The sequence below is a fragment of the Embiotoca jacksoni genome, unplaced genomic scaffold (assembly GCF_022577435.1).
Source record: "Embiotoca jacksoni isolate LCO1_2020_lvr unplaced genomic scaffold, fEmbJac1.0.p SCAF_16, whole genome shotgun sequence".
NCBI lineage: Eukaryota > Metazoa > Chordata > Actinopteri > Embiotocidae > Embiotoca > Embiotoca jacksoni.
In genome coordinates, this window is record NW_027185296.1 from 9938254 (window position 1) to 9959467 (window position 21214).

At 39.9% G+C, this 21214-nt stretch overlaps 1 protein-coding gene across 1 annotated transcript; it reads left to right on the forward strand.

The window, feature by feature from the left end:
- The first annotated feature begins 213 nt into the window (after nt 1–213).
- Nucleotides 214–5817, forward strand: dpt (dermatopontin). Its single transcript, XM_069149964.1, has 4 exons — nt 214–554; nt 4010–4135; nt 4771–4878; nt 5057–5817. Exons 1-4 carry the CDS (start codon nt 280–282, stop codon nt 5121–5123), a joined length of 576 nt encoding a protein of 191 aa, XP_069006065.1. The 5' UTR covers nt 214–279; the 3' UTR covers nt 5124–5817.
- The last annotated feature ends 15397 nt before the right edge of the window (nt 5818–21214 follow it).

The window sequence follows — 21214 nt, forward strand, 5'->3', positions numbered from 1 at the left end:
TCTCCAGGGTCAGATCAAACATCACATAAATATATGAATGGCAGTAAACTTGAAAGTTTTGTCTTTTAAGGTAAACCCTTATCTCCATCATGACTTTGTTAACGCTCTGTCTCGGAGTCTACCTTAAAATGAGGAGTGAGGTCCACTTTTGGATTTGTCTTGCGAGGAGCAAATTACACATCACTTCTGGAAACAAAACATCTGGACAACAAAAGGCTTGGAGGAGTTTAAACTGAGGCAGCTGTGAGGGAGCGCAGCAGACACACTGATCTCCTCAACATGAATCCTGCTCTGCTGCTGTTGGCGTCGTCACTGCTGGTCACGGTGGCAGCTCAGTCTCACGACCACCATGACATGGCCTGGATCAACGCCTATCGCCAAGGCTTCAACTTCCAGTGTCCCCACGGAGAGGTCCTCGTCGCCATCAGGAGCTACTTCAGCGAGCAGGACGGCTCGGACCGCTTGTGGTCTTTCGAGTGTCAGCCCACACCTGAGGGTCTGGGGGAGCCCAGTGACTGCTGGTGGGATGACATCAGCCGTGCTGGCCTGGAGTGGTGGGTCTCCTTATCTTCTGACTTATATCAGTGTTTGACTCACTTGTTACCACCTGTTATCTTCTTTCTATTACATGAACAGCTGTGAGCTGAGGCTTGTTGGAAGACAGTCATATCTGTCCAGGGTTTACAGTCAAATCAGAGACAGTCGCTTGCAAACATAGAATTAAGGGATGATTTAGAGTTTAAGTTGGATTGATTACAGTTTTTGAAAGCGATCGTGTATGAAGGAGGTGTAGTCTGTCATATAGAGATGCACTGAATTCAATCAGGTGAACTGCTGCTGTCGATTTTCCTCTAGTCTTCCTGCTAACAGAATCACACCTCTATCGGCTATCGGGGATTGACCCACCTCTGATATGAATAAGTGATACAGAATATATGACTATAGTAAGTTGGAAATGCACAAAAAGGAGAAAAGCAAATCAGTCATCTGGGAATGTATGAGTCAGATTACTGGTATACAGAGAAAACTCTTTGAACATTGAACATCTTTTCCCTCTGTACAGCAGCTGTGAACATGATTGCATTTAATTTTTTTTTTAATTTTTTTTTTTATACAAAGCAACATGAAAGCCACGTAAGAGGCACATCTTTACTCCGTTTGTTGTTCCAATCAACAGGAGGAAGTTCAGATCAAAGATGAAAATGGCTTTAATTAATCATGAAGTCATGACCCTTCGTTTTAGGACGTACTTTGTCCAACAACACGTACTCTTAAAGGTCCGTATTAGTGGACAACAAAGGCCCATACTAGACTTGTGTGGATTTTGCTGTTGAAACTTGTATGAACAAACCACCCGTGTTGTGGGCGGCGGTGTGGCTGACGTACACTCAGATGGAAGACCTCCTGAACTCACCTCGAGAAGGATACAGCTGCAGCTGGAGGATGTCTTTGGTCCTTTCAAAAACACATCACTAGATTAAAAGAGGTTGCATCACACAACACAACACACAACTGTTCTACAACACAAATGAATAAATGTTTATACCCGGTCACTGCCACAGCCAGCTTAACTGACAAAAGTGTGGGATGTATCAGCTGGTCACAGTGAGATTTACAGAAGTATACAAAACACGCATTGACAACTAAACAAAATACTGTTTAAAAGGGGTGTCACCCAACAAACATCACCCAATGGTCAGTGAACTGCCGCTATGAAGCCTCAACTGTGACCATATTTGCAGAAGCTTGGGAGGAGCAAGTCTTGGATCTGACTCAATCTGACTGATATCCCGAGGACACTTCACCCGTCCACATAAAAACATGACTGCACTACAATGACTATTAATTATGGGATTGTCACGGACAGACAGAAAACTAATAAAGAGGGGTAAATTTAGCTAATGACACCATAACAACTTGTGAAAAAAACGTATTGACTTCATATTTTATGAGATAAATGGGAGTCTATGGACCCAGAGGTGTTTTGGAGCCAGCCCCTAGTGGCCTTCACTGGTATTGCACGTCATGGCACTGCTCCATTTCCTTCAGTTTTCAGACCCAAGAGCTACATCCTTTTTTATATACAGTCTCGGGGTGCAAACTAAGATTTTAAACTACATTTAGCAAAAATAACACAGCATACCTGAAATGATAAAACACTAGCGACATCTTAGCATGTTTGGATATTTCTGTGGGTGAACTGTATTAAGGAGAACTGCTCAGAGGTGGCGGCTGCTCAGTTTAATGAAAATTGCGTGAGCCAAGAACGTTTTCTAGTTTCCTGGATCATGCATTAGTGTTTCTACAGCTGGCATTCATGCTTGGACTACAACATTTATACTGTGATGACATCATGAAAATAACTTTTGTAGACGTTTTACCTTCATAATAGGGTAAAAACTAACATTGTTTGTAGTTGCAGGTGTCCTCTCAACAGATATCTCTTGTATGATGGTGGTCTATGAGGCTAATGTTGTTTTTTTTGGGTGCAATACCACAATTAACTACAGGGTTAAATTGGCAACATGGCTGAGTGGCCACACCATATCCTTAATACAGACATGAATACTACTAGTAGCAGATTTATGCCTGTACTAAGAAACACCTTGCTGACTTGTGTACAGTAGGTATTATGGGTATACATAGGTCGCAGATTTTCACAAATTTCAACAGAAAATTTTGCAGAGCTGCAAATCAAAAAAGCTGATTGGTGGATTCAACTTCGGGACTTGGGATCCAAACAAAGATAAAAACAAATGTAAATGTATTAAAGTATGAAAGAAACCACATAAACATATCCATTTACCAGCATGCTTGCTTGATTATTTGCGGCACAAATAATATGATTTCAAACATCTGTGAATAAATAAATTTCTTCGTTTTAATGGTACAAGCTTTACTTTAAGTTACTTTAAAGATGAAGTTACTATGACCTATAATGACTTCACACTCAAAGTAATGAATGTATAAATAGCTACCCAGTAATGATTGTGTGCAAACCTTCATGTGGTGTCCGACTTGCTACATGTGCATCTTTTGTTGCATTCATGAAAAACTGAATTACGTTCACTGTTGTGTCATTCAGAGGAACAAACCCAGATTCTCCTGATCCTGTATAAATCACCGCCTCCACCCAGAACAGCCATTTGTGTCTTCAGCAGACAGCTCCTGGGAGCACGACTACCTCCGGTGAATTTTAACAAGCTTCATCCAACAGGATATCACATTGTGTTTTATAGGACACAAGTTAGAGCAGTTTCCTGAATTTTTGCCACGTGCCGTTCAGGATGGTAAAAACAGTGAACTGCAGCAAGACTCAGCCAGTAAGTACAAATCCACTGAGGGAGGAGGAGGAGAAAAACATCCCTCTGCCTTAATTTAATGTCTTTTTATGACTTTTCATTTTATCCAATTCCAAATGCCGCAACCTCACATAAACACGTGTGTGTAACCATCAACTTCACTGACAGGTTGATTTAATTAAAGGAGTTTAGAGGGAGAATTGTAGCCTGACGTCCCTGCGTAAATACCAGCTTCAATCTTGCAGCTAAACTTTTTTCTGATCAGGAGAGCAGAACACATTTGTGCTCCTCAGATTTGTTTGCAGTTTAAGCTCGACTGCTCCCAGCCCACTGACTCGATGGCATACACTGTCAACGCTATTTATCACTGCCACGCCTGCCTCCCTTTACCATAGCTGTCTGTTTGAATTACACTGGCGAGGACATTACCCTGCAAGGAAACTACCCCCATTGGCTGAATGGCTGAAGGCTGTGTCCATGTTGCCATGACAAACGTCTACACATGCTGCATCCCCTGCTGCTTGGACCTGGTATTCTTGGATGTGTTGTGGTGACAGTGAAGTGTATGGGCCATAAACAAACTGCACCACTAATCAACAAGTGTTTACATCAAACAGTCCAGACAAATATTCCTTTTATCTTAAGTGTTTTTCTAGATTAAATAAAGTAAGTGTATGCCACTTTATGACTCTTACTTGTCTTTGCAGGACTTCAACATGCACCCGTAATGGCCTGGTGGCAGGTGTTCAAAGCAAGTACTTTGAGTCCGTTCTTGACCGTGAATGGCAATTCTACTGCTGCTACTACAAACGCCGCTGTCCCTACTCCTGCATGTATGTACTCACAATGCTATGGACATATTTATTTTAATGTTGGAAAATGTGCTTGATTGTTTCATGAAAAGTTTTGTACCACTCTCAAATCTGTTGAAGCCAGTTCAGCTTATTTTATTTTATCTTAGCTTATTTTAGCATAGCAGCTAAGACCTGTGAAGCTCACAAATTAATAGGCTACTATTTTATCTATTTTCTTTAACCATACAGAAAAAGGTGTGTAAAAATGACAACCTCCAGGTTTCACAGCAATTATGTGCCAGAGTATGTCTTGACCTGTGAGGTTGCTCATGGAGACTCCAAGAAGTCACTGCTCCAAGCCAAGAAATAGTCCCCCTCACCACCACCTGTGGAAGATGTTTTTGTCCGGACGAAACGCATATGTTATAACATGTTAATTAGTGAGCTTCAGAGACGCTAGTAGAGCTTGGTTTGGTATTTTCAGTTTTTGTGTTAAACTAAACTGTCTGTGTCTTGGCTGTAGCTTTACATAAAGACATGAGAGTACTAAAAAAAAAAGGAGCAAAAAAATTAATCAGAGTATTTTCCAAAGTGTCCAACTGTATTTTTGTCAAGGTTTATATTTTATTCTGAACTTGCCAAAACTTTAAAGAGCATTTTGGTGCTTTCCACAGGAAGACCACTGACATCCCAGAATACTATAGAGAAGAGGGCGAGCTGGTTGTCCCATCTTATGGCTACTTCATCAGAGGTGCTCAGACCACCTTCAGTGGAGTGTTAAGGTTTGTCCAAAACAGTCTTTTTTTCTCTGAATACCTTCTGATCTAATGTGGAAGTGTGAATATAGAATTCATACAAAAATAATGAAAGCTAAGGTGTAGGACAATTTATTAACACTTATAAATAAAACTTTATCGGTGATGTTGAACTGACAGGATTTTGTCTTACTCTTTGTTTCAGAGACCGACAGTGGAAGTACATCTTGTGCAGAATGACCGACTTTGATTGTGAATTTGAGAATTTGTAGACTTGTACTGAGCATTTTGGTCATGCTTATTCCATTTAATTCATATTCACTCCTTCATTTAAGCAAAAACATAATAGCCTCCTGACATTACACTGACTGATATGGTTAATGTTTTCGTTTATGTATTTACTTTAAATAAAAGGATCAACCACACGCATGTGATTTGTTCCTATATGGTTACTGTTTTTATTAGCATGCAGAAGGACTCGTATCATATAAAGGTAACAGTTAAAATAAACATTGACACAGCGGGTTCGGGCACTGCTGGGCACGCCGGACAGTTTTAAACATTTTCATTGAGTTGCGGGTGGAACTGGAAGTCCTTTGGCAGCACGTCAAACTGGTTTTCTACAACAAACTCATTTATTTGATACTGTGTTCATGGTGGTGGAAAATAGTGCATCAGGCTCTGCTCCAAGATCTTTCAGTTGAAGTCACATGACTTTCATGCTCATAAAAGTATTGAATGAGCTGACTGATTGGGAAATTCTCTTGTTAGAAAGACTTGGAACAATGAGCAGCTCCCTCTGAATCACAGGCAACACCAGCTTTACTCGCAATGTTTTCCACCTTCTTTGAAATGACGTCACACCCATTCTTTATGAAAATGTTTTTCCAATTTTGACAATCATATACTGCACTTAAAGTCATGTAACTGTGCTGTGTGAAAATGGGATTAAAACATCATTTATTTAATGTAAAAATATGTTGTGTCCAGTTTTTGGTAGAATGCAAACAACAGGATTTGATGTTTGAAAGGGAAAATAAGAACGTACATTGATATCTCATTAGTATTAAAGTGACTGAATATTATGATACTGTCTAAGGAAAAGGTTGCAGGAGAAAATATAATATGTGAGAGTAAAAGCCTTCCAACAGCAGAGAGAGGATGAACTCAGCCATGACGATATCAACAGCTCCTTTGGGCTTAACTTGGCTGAAGCTAAGCTCAACACTACTTGATATTGCCATAACACAAAACTTGGAGGCAGATAGTGTTTGTGTGCTCCCATGCTGCTTGGATGGGTCTAACATCAGGGATTATCATATCAGCAGTTTATCACTTTTGTGACAGGATATTATGCCAAATGTGAAAAATGGAGGAAAAAATATTAACAATTACATCTCATGCAAAATATTTTAGGACTAGTTTGCAATTTTGGGAAAAATGTTGACCTTGTTCAATATAAACTGGTGATCTTAGTTTAGTTTAGTTTAGTTTAGCTAAAATAAAATAGGAAAAAACAGCTAACCTGGTTCTAATAGGAAAATGCACCTATAAGCTCCCAAAGCTCACTAATTAACAAGTATCTCGTTTATTTATTCTGTATGTTATCTGAAGTGTTAAAACCTGAGTTTTTAGTCCATGCCAGACTATTTCTTTGCCTGGCTGAATTGTTTTACCTTTAGACAGAGCTATGCCAACTGTTTTCCACTTTTAGCAGCCCGTCAATTGGCTTCATCTTCATATTTAATAGACACAAGAGAGTGGCACCAATCTTTAAATTAAGCTTTTTCCACCCCCCCCCCCCCCCCCAAAAAAAAAAAAAAAAAAAAATTGAATTTAAGTATTCCTTTAGGCAATTTATAGGCTACTTTAGATTAGATAACTATTCAAGATAACTACAAATCTTTGAAAAGTCATGTACATTCAGCATCAAAGTTTATTTGTGACTTTGGAGACAGTTGTATTAAAAATCCCAAATCAAGCTCACACTTCTTTTCAGAGCTTTCAGCTACTTTAGTGTTGGAAGCCCTGAGATTGAGTTACATTTTCATCTTCATGGCCACACAAACACTATAACTACTATGAATGAATCACGGCCAACACATTCATCTCCATGACAACAGGGAAAACTTAATTTTACTGACAAACACCTTGAATTGTGGGTTCAAAAAACACATTGAAATTGTTGTGCTTTTGCCCTTAACATGCATCATTTATCCTGTCGCTATAGTTGAGAGTTCGGGCTTCAACATTTTCTCCATCTTCTCTTTGAACTTTGAAGTATGAAATCTCTTTCTTTCCCACTCTATCTAGCAGCAAGTCAGGGGAAGTAGTAGCAGAGCCAACATGGGTAAATAAAGTGTCCAGCTGCCACTTAGTCCTCATTCTTCTTTCATTTGTTTTGGATTTCTTTCCAACTCTATTCAAAATTACTGGAGTGGACTGACTGAAGGTCAGCGGGCCCACTGCACCGTCTTAAAAAGAGCCGGGGACCCGGCCAGTAGCTTTCAGCACTGTTTGTTTATGGCAGCTGTTGCCTTAGGGCAAGGGGCCAAACACCGCAGCGTTACACTGCTGTCCCTTGAGCCAGTGGCCGGTGGCGAGCCACACGCCTGCAGAGGCCTCCTGCCCTCAGAGACCCACTGTCGCTGTGGTGGAAGCCTCCTTACGCCAATGGAAAAGACGGGGAGATATATTGTCCTGCTTTATCCTCTCCTCCCTACAACAAGTTTTCATTATAGCTCGACGAAAAACAATCCTTTCCAAAACAATATTCACACTGGTTGTAATTAAAGTTTATAGGAGGATCCAAAAAAACGCCTTACTGCAATCACTTTTGGAATCTGTAGTTAGCCACCATATAATCAAGAGCTAAGTATACATTTATAGCAACAAAGCACCCTGGATGAGAAGGATTTAAGCCTGCGTCTATTTTGAGCCAAATGCACAACATATGCCTCAACTATTAACATTTGAATATCTCATAATGCATCTGTATTTTATGGCACCATTGGAGCTGCACAGCGTGGCCAGAGGTCTAGTAAAGGATTACATGTAAGGACATTACATGAAACAGAAAAGCAGACAGCTGTTGGACAAATCCATTTGATTAAACAATTCGTTAAGTAGTGTCATATTGAATCCATGTTGATGGATTTAGAGTCTAGAGCCATGCTAGCAGCTTTGTGAATCTGTGAACAGCAATGCTTTGGTCACCATGGCGACATGCTAACGTGCTCATTGTGACAGCTGATGTTGGCAGGTGTCATGTGAAAAATGTGAATATTTGCTCATTAGCTTTAAACACAAAGTACAGCTCGGGCCGATGTAGATGTCACTAGCATTGCAGGTATTTGGTCATAAACCAAGTAGATCCGGTGCAGAGGGCAAAGTACATGCGCAGTGTATAGAGACCCAAGTGCTGGGGAGGCATCCCAATATCCCAGTGATTATATTAGTAATCATAATAATCATAATGATGGATTACTAAAGTTAAATATGAAGCACATCAACAATAGGCACCATTAGACCATTGTAGGAAACACAAGACGAACATATTTGCTCTAAATAATTAAAATATTTATGTGCCCTCTCCCATCTTCTTGTGGTTTGATTGAGTACGCCTCACAAACTCAAGCCAGAAGACGGTCACAGAATAAAAGAACAGCCTACAAAAGGCTACCGGATTCAGAGGCAGAGAGGACAAATTAAAAAGAAGAAACTGCGGGATGAGCTGAGAGCACAATCAATCCATGGGGAAAGAAAGTTGTTGTCAACTGGTAGTAACTAATCATTTTTATTTAGAGAATGATAAGTGATCTGAACACACGTCACGATTGCAGCAGCTTGGGACCTCAATACCACGTCCAATCCACCCGGTCATTACGCGGGGAGGAAGCGGCGAGACGTCATCCGTCTTCATATACAGATTATGGTTTGAACCAAATTTCATAGCAATCCATCCAATAGTTGTTGGGACATTTAACTCAAAACAGTAAAATCAAATTCCTGATTGTGGTGGAGGAAAAGTCACAGGATCACTAAACCTTTGAGACTCCATCCTCTGGCGACCATGAACACCTGCACATATTTCCATGGTAATCCATCTTGTAACTGTTGAGATAGTTCAGTCTGGATCAAAGTGGGGGAACCACAAACTTTGACTCTGTCATCATTATGATATAAATCAATAAAGTATAGAACATGTTTACACAAAAAAAGAAAGAAGAGATTCAGTAAAGTTTAAGAGAACTTGTTTCTAATGATGTCTACGTCACTAAATTGTTGGCTGTCTGAATCCACCTCAGATCACCCACTGTTACTGGTGAGATGACAAAAAACTCTGATTAATAATCGAACTTCAGAATTATTAACGCCGAGAACACTTAAGCAGACATTACTTCTTTCATCAAACACCAATCATCTTTGAATAAAAAAGAGAGCTTGTAAGGATTTCGGAGTGACAGCCAATCCCTGAGTACTTCTTCCGCTCTGCTCTGAATTTGAAGCCAGCTGGTGCAGTTAATGCCTGAGTTCATTAGCTGTGATCCAGTGAGGCCTGTGCGCTGCCAGAGCAAAGAATGAGACAAATAACAGCTTGTCAGAAAAAACGGATACTGAATTCATGCTGAAAATCCTTCCTAAAATAAATGCTTGTGTTTCCAAACAAGTTTTTTAAGTGCAAAGCAGGACAAAAACGAATGTATTCTGCTCTGACTTCTATGTACCTAACAGTGCCAGTACCTTATATTCCTGAAAGTCTATACATTTATCTTTAAGAGTTCCTAAAAGTGTTCTCAAACAAGCCAAACTAGTTGAAGAAATGTCCACGATACCCAACATACATACATAGCTGTGGACAGTCCGGCTTGTTAAAGCAAGTAAAGCAGAGGTGTTATTAAGAACATTGTACAGGTTCAGGTCCAGAAGTGAAGTTTGTAATAACATAAATAACTAAAAACACCTGCAGAGTCTTTTCTATAGTCATGTGGCTGGCGTACATTTATATAGGACAGTCATTTTTTTTTTAAAGAAGAAGAATTTATCAAACACAATTTCCCATAAGCACTTAGTTCACAGGCAAGTAGAGAGGCTTTTAGTTCAGACATATTTGTTATAATAGCAGGACAAACAGGACCATAAAGAAAAGACTTTTTACAGCTAAAAAGTATGGAAACTATTTAAGAAAGCACTGTTGGATTTTTTTGAATATGGAAATTAAACCACAGGACACACTCGTTGAAATGTTGTTTCAACTTAGAAAAGATACTGGAAGAGAGGCTTGCCAGGACGTGATAGCAAACTTTGATTTACCTGCAAAAATACAAATCTTTGTGGTTTGTGCTAATTAGCCAATGTGAGCTTGATAAACTGAGGTGACCAATGTGGTAGCATTTCACCTCCTTAAGCTGTTAGCATGGCGGTAGACTCTTAGTTCTTTTATTGTTAAGCAGTTGTTGTTTTTAAATTAATAGAATATGAAGCTACAATTTTACATGTTTTGTCAACAATAATTTATATTTTTCATGTAATGTTCTTACTGTATAATCCAGTTGCTTCAGAAAGTGTTCAGTATTCTTTCAGTTTTCAAATGATTTGTTGTTGACGATTTAATTACAAATTGACAAAATTGACAGTATTCCCTGCATGCTAATGGTCTAAACTAAGAGGGTGAACATAATTATATCAGCTAGATAGTTTTCTATCAGTGTTGAATAGGAAACTAGCTTTCTTCTCGTTAAATTATATCTCTAACTGTTTTCCTCGTGTTTTTTGTGTCATGTCCTTACACTGTATATCATCCGTTAGGGCTACATATAGTCTACCCTGTGAATAATGAGCTAAATTAAGATGGTGCACACGGTGAACATATACTGTTACTGCTCGCATTTTGCTCAAACACTGTTGAGCTTCTGGCCTGACTCATGATTAAAATACACTATCACACATCAATAAAAACATCACTTTATCAATAGCCTATATGGTGAGCTATATGTCGGCTATATTTAGCCTGTATAACTTTCAAACATGTGAATATAAATTAGTTGTGAAAATATTCCTTGTACATCCTTGTTACACATTATTATTATATCAAATTTGAAGTTATTTCCAGAAAACTAGAACTCCCCCGGCTTTGCTGTGTCCTCAGTGAGGATGTGAGGGGCTGTTTGGATGTGGGCAGGGAGAGACCAAGTGAGTGAGCACCATGGAGTGTGACCCTGACCCAGCCCCAGGGCTGCACAGATAGCCTGTTTATTTTAGGGAGCCTCTGCCGCTCTCACTACTCTCACTCGAGGACAAAAACAGCTGCCTCGTTTCATGTCTGACAACACGGGGCACAATCTGCAGCGCAAACCCACCACAACTCCGTTTGACTGCATCGTTCTTACAGAACTGCTCCACTTTTCCAAGAAGACGTGTATCATAAAGGCGTGAATTCATAGTATACGGTCTCAGCAGTGAGTATTGCCTGCTGGAAGCAATTTAAAGGCTCAGTTCAATCAAAATATCTGTCTTTGTGAATTTCTGCTTCCACCACAAAACAGTTGGGGTGAATGTCATTTTACATGTAGTGCTTAAAGAATTGGAAAAAATGGCATCTGAAAAATTCCCCAGCAAGACGTTTTTTTTTTTTTTTTTCCAGAAACAACATCCTTGTTAGTCTAGATAATCCACAGAATTCATTCTGAGGAATTTTAATCGGGACTGTTTCTTTTGTACAAAGTCATTGAAGTGAAAACGTTTGACCACAACTGCTATAGCTGCATGAGTAGATAGGCTGCCAAAGTAAGAACGTATGTTTTTTGTCATTTTTGTTTTGGCTAACAGCTGGATTTTGGCTTTTCTTAAGATTTAATTGGTTTTGGTCACAATTAAATACAATTATGGCAGTTTTACTGAACAACAACCAGAGAATAATAGCAGTGAATTTCCCTTAATTTCAGTTTTGAGTCCTGACTGAGAGTAGGTGGGGTGGGAACACAAGAAAGAAGCAACAAACATGTGTTTACATGGGAAAATATATCTGAATGAAATAAAATGAAATATATTTGCATGTAACAGTAAGTGAAAAATAGTTATAAAATCAGCATGCTCACTCAGTAATGTTGTTTACACGCTCAGTTAATTAGTCATTATGTTACTGATCATACTGAACCAAGCTGTCGCTTGTCATTGCTCAGTAATTTAACATTTTCTTGTAAGGTGACAATTGTGTTATTTCTTTAGTCCAAAATTAGTGTCACTTTAATAGCTGCTTTAATACGATTAATAACGTGGGTTTTATTTATTTCATTTAAAGCTACGTCGCTGCATCAGATGTTTACCTCAGTATGACCTGGCCCACGTGGCAGCATGCACAGTACAGCATGAACACGAGAGATCTGTTTTGTGGTGTGAGCTGTTGCCCATGGGAGGGTTCAGGACAAAAGCAAACGTGTGTAAACCTGTAGTTTGTTGGGCATGACACAGGTTAATAGTGTGTGAGGTGTGTCCTCTGCCACACTGATTACAAAGCTTATCTCCCATGCAAGAAAAAAATACCTGTTTTTTGTGGGCGGATTTTACACGCCAAACATGTTTTCAGTCAGTAACTGAAAACATGTTTGGTGTGTAAAATCCACCCACAAAAAACAGGTATTTTTTATAGACACGGACATGGAAAAGTGGTACAAAAAAGTGGAAAAAGTGGAGCTCCTCTATGTTGGCAGAATGTTGCTGGACACTGAAGGGGGATGTTCCTGAAGCCAAATACAGTATAAAAAAAACAACATACACTTGTACACTTTAGAAGTAAGTTTGTACATAAATGAAGTGTAACAACAGCCTTATTTATGAATAAGTAAAAAAACACATTCATTTAAAAAACATGCCTTCAACAAAAACATTTAAAATAAGGTACAAATTCAGCATAAAAAGTACTTTAAGTGCCTCCTATTTTAGTTATTAATGTTACAGTTGTGTCACCCACTGCCCTGATTCTGCCCTACTCCTGCTCATAAAGTCATATTTCACCACTCATGAGGATAATTTTGAGAACCACCATCCTCCTTTCTGATCAGCTGATGTTCTACAAATGCCAACAATATTCTAACTAAATGGATTCCCTTAAAAAATACACTAGTAGGAAGAAACATGAACAGTAATCTGAAGGGAGTCCTCTGCTTCCTGAGTGTTCCTGTTCCCAGTCGCTGGCTCTTGGGAAAGATTCTTTGCATTGAGGACTCAGGAGGGAGCTCCGCTCTCGTGTTTACACAGTCAACTCATGCTCGTCCCGTGATCACAAAATTACGGTGTCAGATATTAGGAGCTGGTTGAGATTTAAAGTTAAGAATACAGCTTACTCACTTTTCCCCCTCCGGATCTGCAGAGCAAAAAAAGTGTGTGATTTGGGAAGGCAGCCAAAGCATTGTGGGAACGAGAGGTGTAAGGCGAGCTCAGTGACCTCCTGGTTCCCAGCCTTCCCTTTGGTTTTCTCACTTTCTCTGCTTGCAGCGCACCTCCAGACAATAGCGTCATTATTGCTCTTGGATCCTTCACTATTGAGTTCTCTGTAGTGAAATGGCATTGCATGGCAATGAGATTTATGGGCTGCGATAGAGAGAGCTGAATGGATCCACGACGAGGACGCCAGCATCCGATGTTTCCAGTCATTCAGGCTCTTAGCGGGAAATGTTACAACACAATGTTTCCAGTGGTAGTTTTGTCTCTCATTAGCTTGTGGCTGCATTTCCTGGAAGCCTGAAAAGGAAACAAATGATGCCACAGAGAGCAATTTCTTAGTTTTAAAAGGGTGTCAGACCTCGTTCTGCGTTTGTACTGGGAGTCCCTGCAGGTGAAAGTTCAAGGCTGTTAGTGTAAAAGATGTCCTGAGGATTGTCAGCATGGTAATGTGTCTGTTGCCCAGAGGCCCATGCAGGCAGAGAGAAGAGCAGGACTCTGACAGTATTGCATTTCACTGACCAGGCTCTTCTCACACCACGGAGCACGGGCTCGGGTCTTAGTTGTGTGGAACCCAACCGTGACCCAGAGTTTAGATACACACCAGGAGTTTCTCAGGATATAGAAAAGTACATCACAAGGTACGGAGCGGTGCTCACAGAACAGACATAAACAGTTCAGACACGACCGTTTTTCTTAGTGGATATACGCTTCTGTTGTATGTAAATGCAAATCTGCAAATCCCAATGAGAATCAGGTTGTTTGAATGGCTTGATGTCTGATGAATATTCCACTTTACATGGTAAATCATTTATTTTTACAGCATGACATAACAACAACAAAAACAACAATTTCGCAGACAAATGAGCATTTGGACAGATCGAAATGTGATTAGAAGTACTTCAGATGGCAGGACTTCTGACCTAAAAAATACTGCAACCAGCCACCACGAGGCAATTAAGATACTAAGATACTAACATTTTAAAGCCAAGCTAAGCTAATTTGTTAGCTACATAATGCAACACACACGCAAAAATGTTAACCTGCTCCTTTAAATAGACTGTATACAGCATCATTACAAAATTGATGTTCTGTGCCTCGCTCCATTGTACTGTGTTAGTTGAAATACAATTGAATTAAGATCTATTCACTGTCTGAGTAGTTTGGTTAATAAATGCAAAAGAAAATGGACTGAAAGAGGTTAAGCGAGGTCAACTGCAATTAGTTTGAAAGTCTGAAATCTTTTGACTTCAACACTTTGATCTTTGTCTCGAGGAACCTTAGTTCAACACCAAAGCCAGCGTTTGTTTTATCTGCATTCTTTTAGATATGAGCGTATCACAGAGTATCAAAGTTTACACTGAACGTCACAAGTTTTTATCTACTAGATAATACTTAAAGCATGTTAAAGCAATGTTAGCTACTTTAAAAAAATAATAAAAAAGACCCAGTAACAACAGACAAGAATAATACATTTGTATTTCGTGGCACACATCATAAATTTGGAGGGATCAAATGTGTCAGGTGATGAAGGCATTTCCCTCGAAACTCCGTTGCAGTTTTACTAAACTCACACTATCCTGCTCCTCCAGCAGCCAAACAGCGCAGGACATTTTAAGCTTTTCGAGAAACACACTCACCGGCTGTCCTGCAGTCGGTTTGCTGTAAATACCCGTAAAATGTCAGTCTCTTAGCCAGCCAGACAACAAAGCACTGAGGGATCAGTGCGAGCTCTGACATAAGCAAAGCTGTGATCGTGAGCTCTTACATCATCGTCATCCATTCATGGCCTCTGTGCGGCAGAGCTCGGTTTCCTTGACAAACTGTGCCTGCCTGCCTGCCTGCCAGTGTTCACCATGGACTTTTCCACTTTCTGTGTTCAGTAGCACTGAGCAGGATTAGAAAAAAATATTGAATTATGATACAAAGGTTTCTCACTCTTCTCTGGAAAACTGCGAGCCAGATTTTCATGTACAGGTGTGCCCACATTGTCCCTGACTCTCTGGGATATTCACTGCTGCTGGCACATAGATCTTCCACGGGCAGTGTGTAATGGAAAAGTACTCCACTGGCAGAAGAGCTGGAGCAAGCTTTCTATTACTATGTCTGGCCTTGGGCACAGCTAGAGCAAGACAATGAGAGATAAGGCAGTCTCCAGTCGTTCGGTTCTCCAGCTGTGTTTGTCCTCAGACAGATAGACACCTTTATCTCCTGCAGGAGTCTGGGTCAGACACAAGATCTTCCTAAATGCTTTAAAGCTCCAGTTCAGACCCATTAGCGTAACAGGACAGCTATTAGATAAAGAATCTGGACCTCAAAGACAGTAAATTTACATTATAAACCCATAATATCCTTTAAATTGTTGGTTCACATCACATGGTCATGTTGTGTGGAGACACATTTTGAAGACTAGAAAGGCTTTATATTTATACAATACAAAATGTATACATACAAATTTATATCATCGTCAACATGAAAATAGACTCGGTAAAAAGTAAATGGCAGAGGACCTAATACTGATCTCTGTGGGACACGTTCATGCCAACAGAACAGGAATCAACACAAGTATATTTTCCGTTATTCTAAACTCATTTTTGTTTTTATTTCTGACACACTGTGAAAACGTATGACTGTAACAAATCACTTAATCACAGGTGTGTGTCTATGGATGTTCATCTGGAGACCTTATCGCTTAACCATGAGTATCTCATAATTACATGAAAAGGATCTCATGAATTAAGAATAAATCTACAAAATCTGGATCTCATAAAAAAAAATGGTTTTTAACATTTTGTTGTATTATTACTATTTCAACTTTTTAGTACAGTGAAGCCAACAATGACAAGGAAGGAAGAGAAAAAAAATGATGGCACCTAATTAAGAGTCAGTTATCAATCATGGCAGCAAATAGCACTGCTGATTTAATTATCCCATATCTGTGTAATTAATGAGACTTCTCAACAAAGTATTTTGGAAAACATATCATTAAAAGTCTTCACTGAACAGACGTAAACTTTTACAAGAAACAGGAAGTTTATTGTTGCTGTGAATACAGTGAGTTGCACTGAGAATTAAAATGTCAGCCTAATTTTTTAGCCCACATGTAATAACATTTTGAAATATGAGGTATGCCGAATTATGTATTAGGAGCTTTGTTTGCTTCTTTTTTTTTTGCAACACCAGTAAATGACTTTGATACTGAAGAAATCTTAAAAATCTCATGATTCTCATGCAAGTTCTGAAGCACTCTGCTTCCTGCTCGATTAATCTATTGTACATTCCCTTGAATAGAAAGTTTACTTGTAATAACAAGATCCTGATCTCTCTGAATTGAGTAATTTGAGACAACTATCTATTTCTCTAGAGGTACATTCTTTTAAGTGTTAAAGGAGTCTATGAAGAAAAGGTTTTTATTTAAGGACAGTGAATATCATATTTTCAGTGCAGTGCAAGATCCTGGTGATTTATCAATGTCATCTTCATAATGAGGATGAACATCGTAGAATTTGAGTGTCTTTATTCTTGGGAAAAAAGTTTGTTTACTGTCAACACTGGCTTGCTTCAACTTCGAGTGGAAAACGATTCAACCGCAAATATACAACCAAACGCCAAATGCCCAACCATGTGGGTGATAAGAGCGCTGATCAGTACTATTTCTCTGCTGTAAAATACCACTGGCTATGTTTACTCTCTCATTTCAAGGTTAGAGAATGAGCAAAACATGAGTGTAGAGTGAACCATTTTGGTTAGCATACATCTGGGCATCACGTCATGTGCTGTTCATGACATTGTTACAACACATGCACAGTAGATGCAGTAGATTTGTGTTATCAAATCCTCAAACAGGAGATGGTGAGTCCACCTGCAGACCATAAGAGGCTTTTATGGAAGAACTTCCTCTCCATCGTTCACTACGAAGCTGATGATGAAGTCGATGATGAAGGTCTCGAAGTGGCTGACAGAGAAACAGGACGTAAAGCCGTACGCTGTTGCATGGCAGCAGTCAAATCAAGTGAAAAAAGGAGGACTCTCCAAGTCAAGTGATGCTCTAAAATGGATTTGATGGTAAATCAAACAGATTGAAGCCCTGAAACCTCTATCTCATCAAGGGGAAGCTCTCAGACAAAACACTGACAGAATCCAGTTCCAGCTGCATCGCCTGTCCAAACCTTAGAAAGATTGTGGAGTACAAGCTGCACAGATAAAGAGCAGTTAAGAGATTGATGCAGGACTGGAGGATTGGCTCTGGTGTGTGGAGCTTATCCAAAGAAAAACCTCACCTCAGTCAATGGACCCTAAAACAGAAGTACAACTAAATCAAGAAAGAAGGGAAGCCCAAAGCCCTCAGAAATGATATATAGTAAAGGTTAGAAGCTGTTTATTTAATCCTGACTAAAATCTGGAGGTTTTTCAAGGCTTCCAACTGAAGCACATACAGCAGGTGTCAGCCACGTTTATTGGATTATGACACTTTCATGAATATATTTGTTCTCCTTTTTTGCAGAGAGTCACGAGAATATTAATCTCATGTCATGCTGAAAACATGAGGTTGTGTTTACCGTGTTCACGAGAAGATTTCTGATGAACGCCCTCCTCTTGTGGTATTCACACCCCAGGTCAATCAAGCCAGACGCTCACCCAACTATAATACTGTAATACTTTGAGGCCTAATAGCTAATTAATTTTGGAATTATTTTCAGATAGACCACCAGAACACTGATCAGGAGGAGTGAATTTAGTGAATGACACTATTATGACTTGTGGGAAAAATTGAATGACTTTGTATTTCTTGACAGAAGTTGAATGGGGGCGGCACAGTGGTGCAGTGGTTAGCATTGCCGAGGTCATTGTCAAGGTTCTGGGTTTTGAAACCGGGCCTGGGCCTTTCTGTGCGGAGTTTGCATGTTCTCCCTGTGCCTGCGTGGGTTCTCTCCAGGCACTGCAGCTTCCTCCCACCATCCAAAAACATGCACCTCAGGTTAATTGGTGGTTCTACAAATGTCCCTTAGGTGTGAATGAGAGCGTGAATGGTCTTTGTTTCCATCTGTCTCTACATGTTGGCCCTGTGACAGACTGATGACAGCTGTGATAGGCTCCAGCCCCCCCCTCCCCCCCGTGACCCTGCCCAGGATAAAGCAGGTATAGATAATGGATGGTTGGATGGAAGTTTATAGGGAGTCTTATGGAGCCAGAGGCCTTTTGGAGCCCTTGGGGCCATTTGCACTTTATATCGCTATTTAAAGCACTTCACATTGGCTTCACTTTTCAAACCCAGAAGCTATGTCCTCTTTTATTTACAGTCTATGGTCCTTACAAATATGAGTCCTTTAAGCTTTTCACCTTTTATGAACTCTCTGGGCGTCGCCTCCCCTTTGCATATGACTCAACAAAGCACATTGTTTAAATGGGATGATGTTGTGTGAAACAGACACCACCCTTCCTTATTTGTCTTCATACCAGAAAACCTGCAAAAAAAACAAAAAATACTTTAAGAGAGGAGGAAACTAATGTAGAGCAAATATCTCACAGCAGCAAGGTGTGCAGTGCAGCTATTATGTAAGCAAATTGATTAAACAGAGGAACCAAGCAAAGGTGGCTCTGTTGTTTGACTGTAAAAGTATCAAAGATTATTTTCAACATCTAATCAGCCTGTGATGTCTTATTAACCCTCAACTGATGGCTGTGAAGCAAACAAATGTCCTCTGACACAGAAACACAGTGACAGGTTGCAAACAAGCTCTTTCCCTGTGTTCATATCGGCAACACGTGTGGAGGTGTCTGCCAACGGCAACTGAGAATAAACATATTAAATCTCAGCCTCATAGAAAGAGGGAACCAAATATGTCAGATCAGCTCTGTATGGGAAGTTAAAAAGGGTGGGAAAGACAAAAGAAATGGCAGCAGCATTTTACATTTGTACAACCCATTTCCAATAAAGTTGGGACGTTGTGTAAAAATGTAAATAAAAACAAAATGTGCCAATTTGCAAATCACATAAACCAATATTTAATTGAAAATAGACCAAACACAACAACAAAAAACAGAACTGTTGAGTAACTGAAATCCTGTCTCAGGCCAGAATGGGACGACATTTCACTTTCAAAACTCCAGAAACTGGTCTCCTCAGTTCCCAGACATTTACAGTGTGTTGTAAAAAGAAGAAGTGATGCAAAACATTGGTAAACATGCCCCTGTCCCAACTTTTTTGAGATGTGTTGCTGGCATCAAATTCAAAATAATCATATGTTTCATAAAACAATAAACTCGGGCTAGGACTTCAACAAAAATGACTTTTTCTTTACTAAGTTACATTCAACATGACAGAAGTCCTCACAGGCCGATCAGTAACAAATATGGCAGGTCATTTAGAGCAGTGGCTGCAGTTCGCCAGCGGTCCAGTCAGTTTAACACTGGAATGCAGTGGTGAGACACACTACTGACTAGTGTTTGATGTCAGGTTTGGTATGTGACACATGGATGAGCAACAAATGTTGTGTTGCCCCTCCCCTCCAGGCCAGTGTAATTCTGTTAAAATGTGACTTGGTGGTGAGGAGCTGAAATGAATAATTCCTTGTGGAAACAGTCAGTGGATGCCACAGTGCCCCCCTCAGGCCTGCTGGTACAACATGAGACACATCATTCTTTTAAAGTTTCTGAAAAAAAAAACCTGGGCAGTGATGCCACAGCTTCAATGAGGGGCGAACAGACAGTTACACAAGTGCTGCGGTGCCACACAATAATGCAAGTCTGAGTAACTCTGAGGATGGTGATCAAAATGCAGTGTTTCTCTTCATCAGTTTCATCTGCGTGTGAGTAATGGAAGAACAAGGGCTGATTGACACTCCTACTAATGTTACTGGGGAGCATAAGAAAGAAACTCAACACTGTTGTTTTGGAGAATATGATGGTTTCTGAACAGCCTGAATGACTTATTTCCTTTAAGTATTGAAGGATACCAAAAAACAAAACAAAACAAAAAAAAGTGTAAATTTAAAGACCACAATATTTAATATTACTAAATGATAAATTGTTCAATTACAAAGGAACAATGGCAGACATTTGTGGTCCACTTTGAAGATTTACTGATTTTCTCTTTTGGTTATCTTAACCTGAAAGTCTTTTGGTTTTCGGATGGTTGGTCCGACAAAACCAGCAAAGTGAAACAGTCAATTTGTGTAATTTTCAAATTTGGTTCAGACTGAAATGTTCTAATAACACTTAGACATCAGTGTGTTTGCATTGTCATTGTGGATCTAGCATTTAGCTCAGCGCACTAGCCACCTGTAGCTTCACACAACTGCTCGCATGGCTGTGGACACTCAGCCTTTCCAAAGAGGAAATGATTACACACTTACTCGACAAACAGAGCTAAATAATCATTAGTGACAACTTGGTAACATTTAAGAACAACGGTTACGTTTGTTGGAGCCCTGTGAAGGACCGGTTACATGAGTAAGGCCTTTGCCCAAAGTGAGCTGGGACGGGCTCCAGCTCCTCCCGACCTTGTGAGATGATGGATGGAGGGTTGTTTGTTGGTAGTTAGGAAGAAACTGGATCGGAAATGTGTTGGAAATGACCAGCCACCATACTCTACATGTCTCTGCTCATTAGGTCTGCTCATAACCCTGCAAAAGAGAATCAGTCGACCCGGGAGGTACAAAAACTGTCAACAAGGATTTTTTTGACATACAAATCTCAGACTTCTGGACTTTAATCTACAGACGCTGAAGGTGTTTGTTCTATAACTGAAGCTAATATGGATTATGAGGTGTACAGTTTGTACATCTGAACTATTCAGGAAGTTATCTCATGTCAACTTCTGTGAAGCTGCTTATGTAAAATGAGGCCGGATCTCGATTTATGCTGAAAAGATACTGTGGTGGCGGGGTGTGGTTAGCGCAGCTGCAGGGGGGGGCGAGTGATG

Excerpts from the sequence above, each read along its gene's own strand:
- dpt (XM_069149964.1), top strand. The coding sequence starts at position 280 with ATGAATCCTGCTCTGCTGCTGTTGGCGTCGTCACTGCTGGTCACGGTG. Across the intron at positions 555-4,009 it reads AGCCGTGCTGGCCTGGAGTG|GACTTCAACATGCACCCGTA; the intron begins GTGGGTCTCCTT and ends TTGTCTTTGCAG. Across the intron at positions 4,136-4,770 it reads CGCTGTCCCTACTCCTGCAT|GAAGACCACTGACATCCCAG; the intron begins GTATGTACTCAC and ends TGCTTTCCACAG.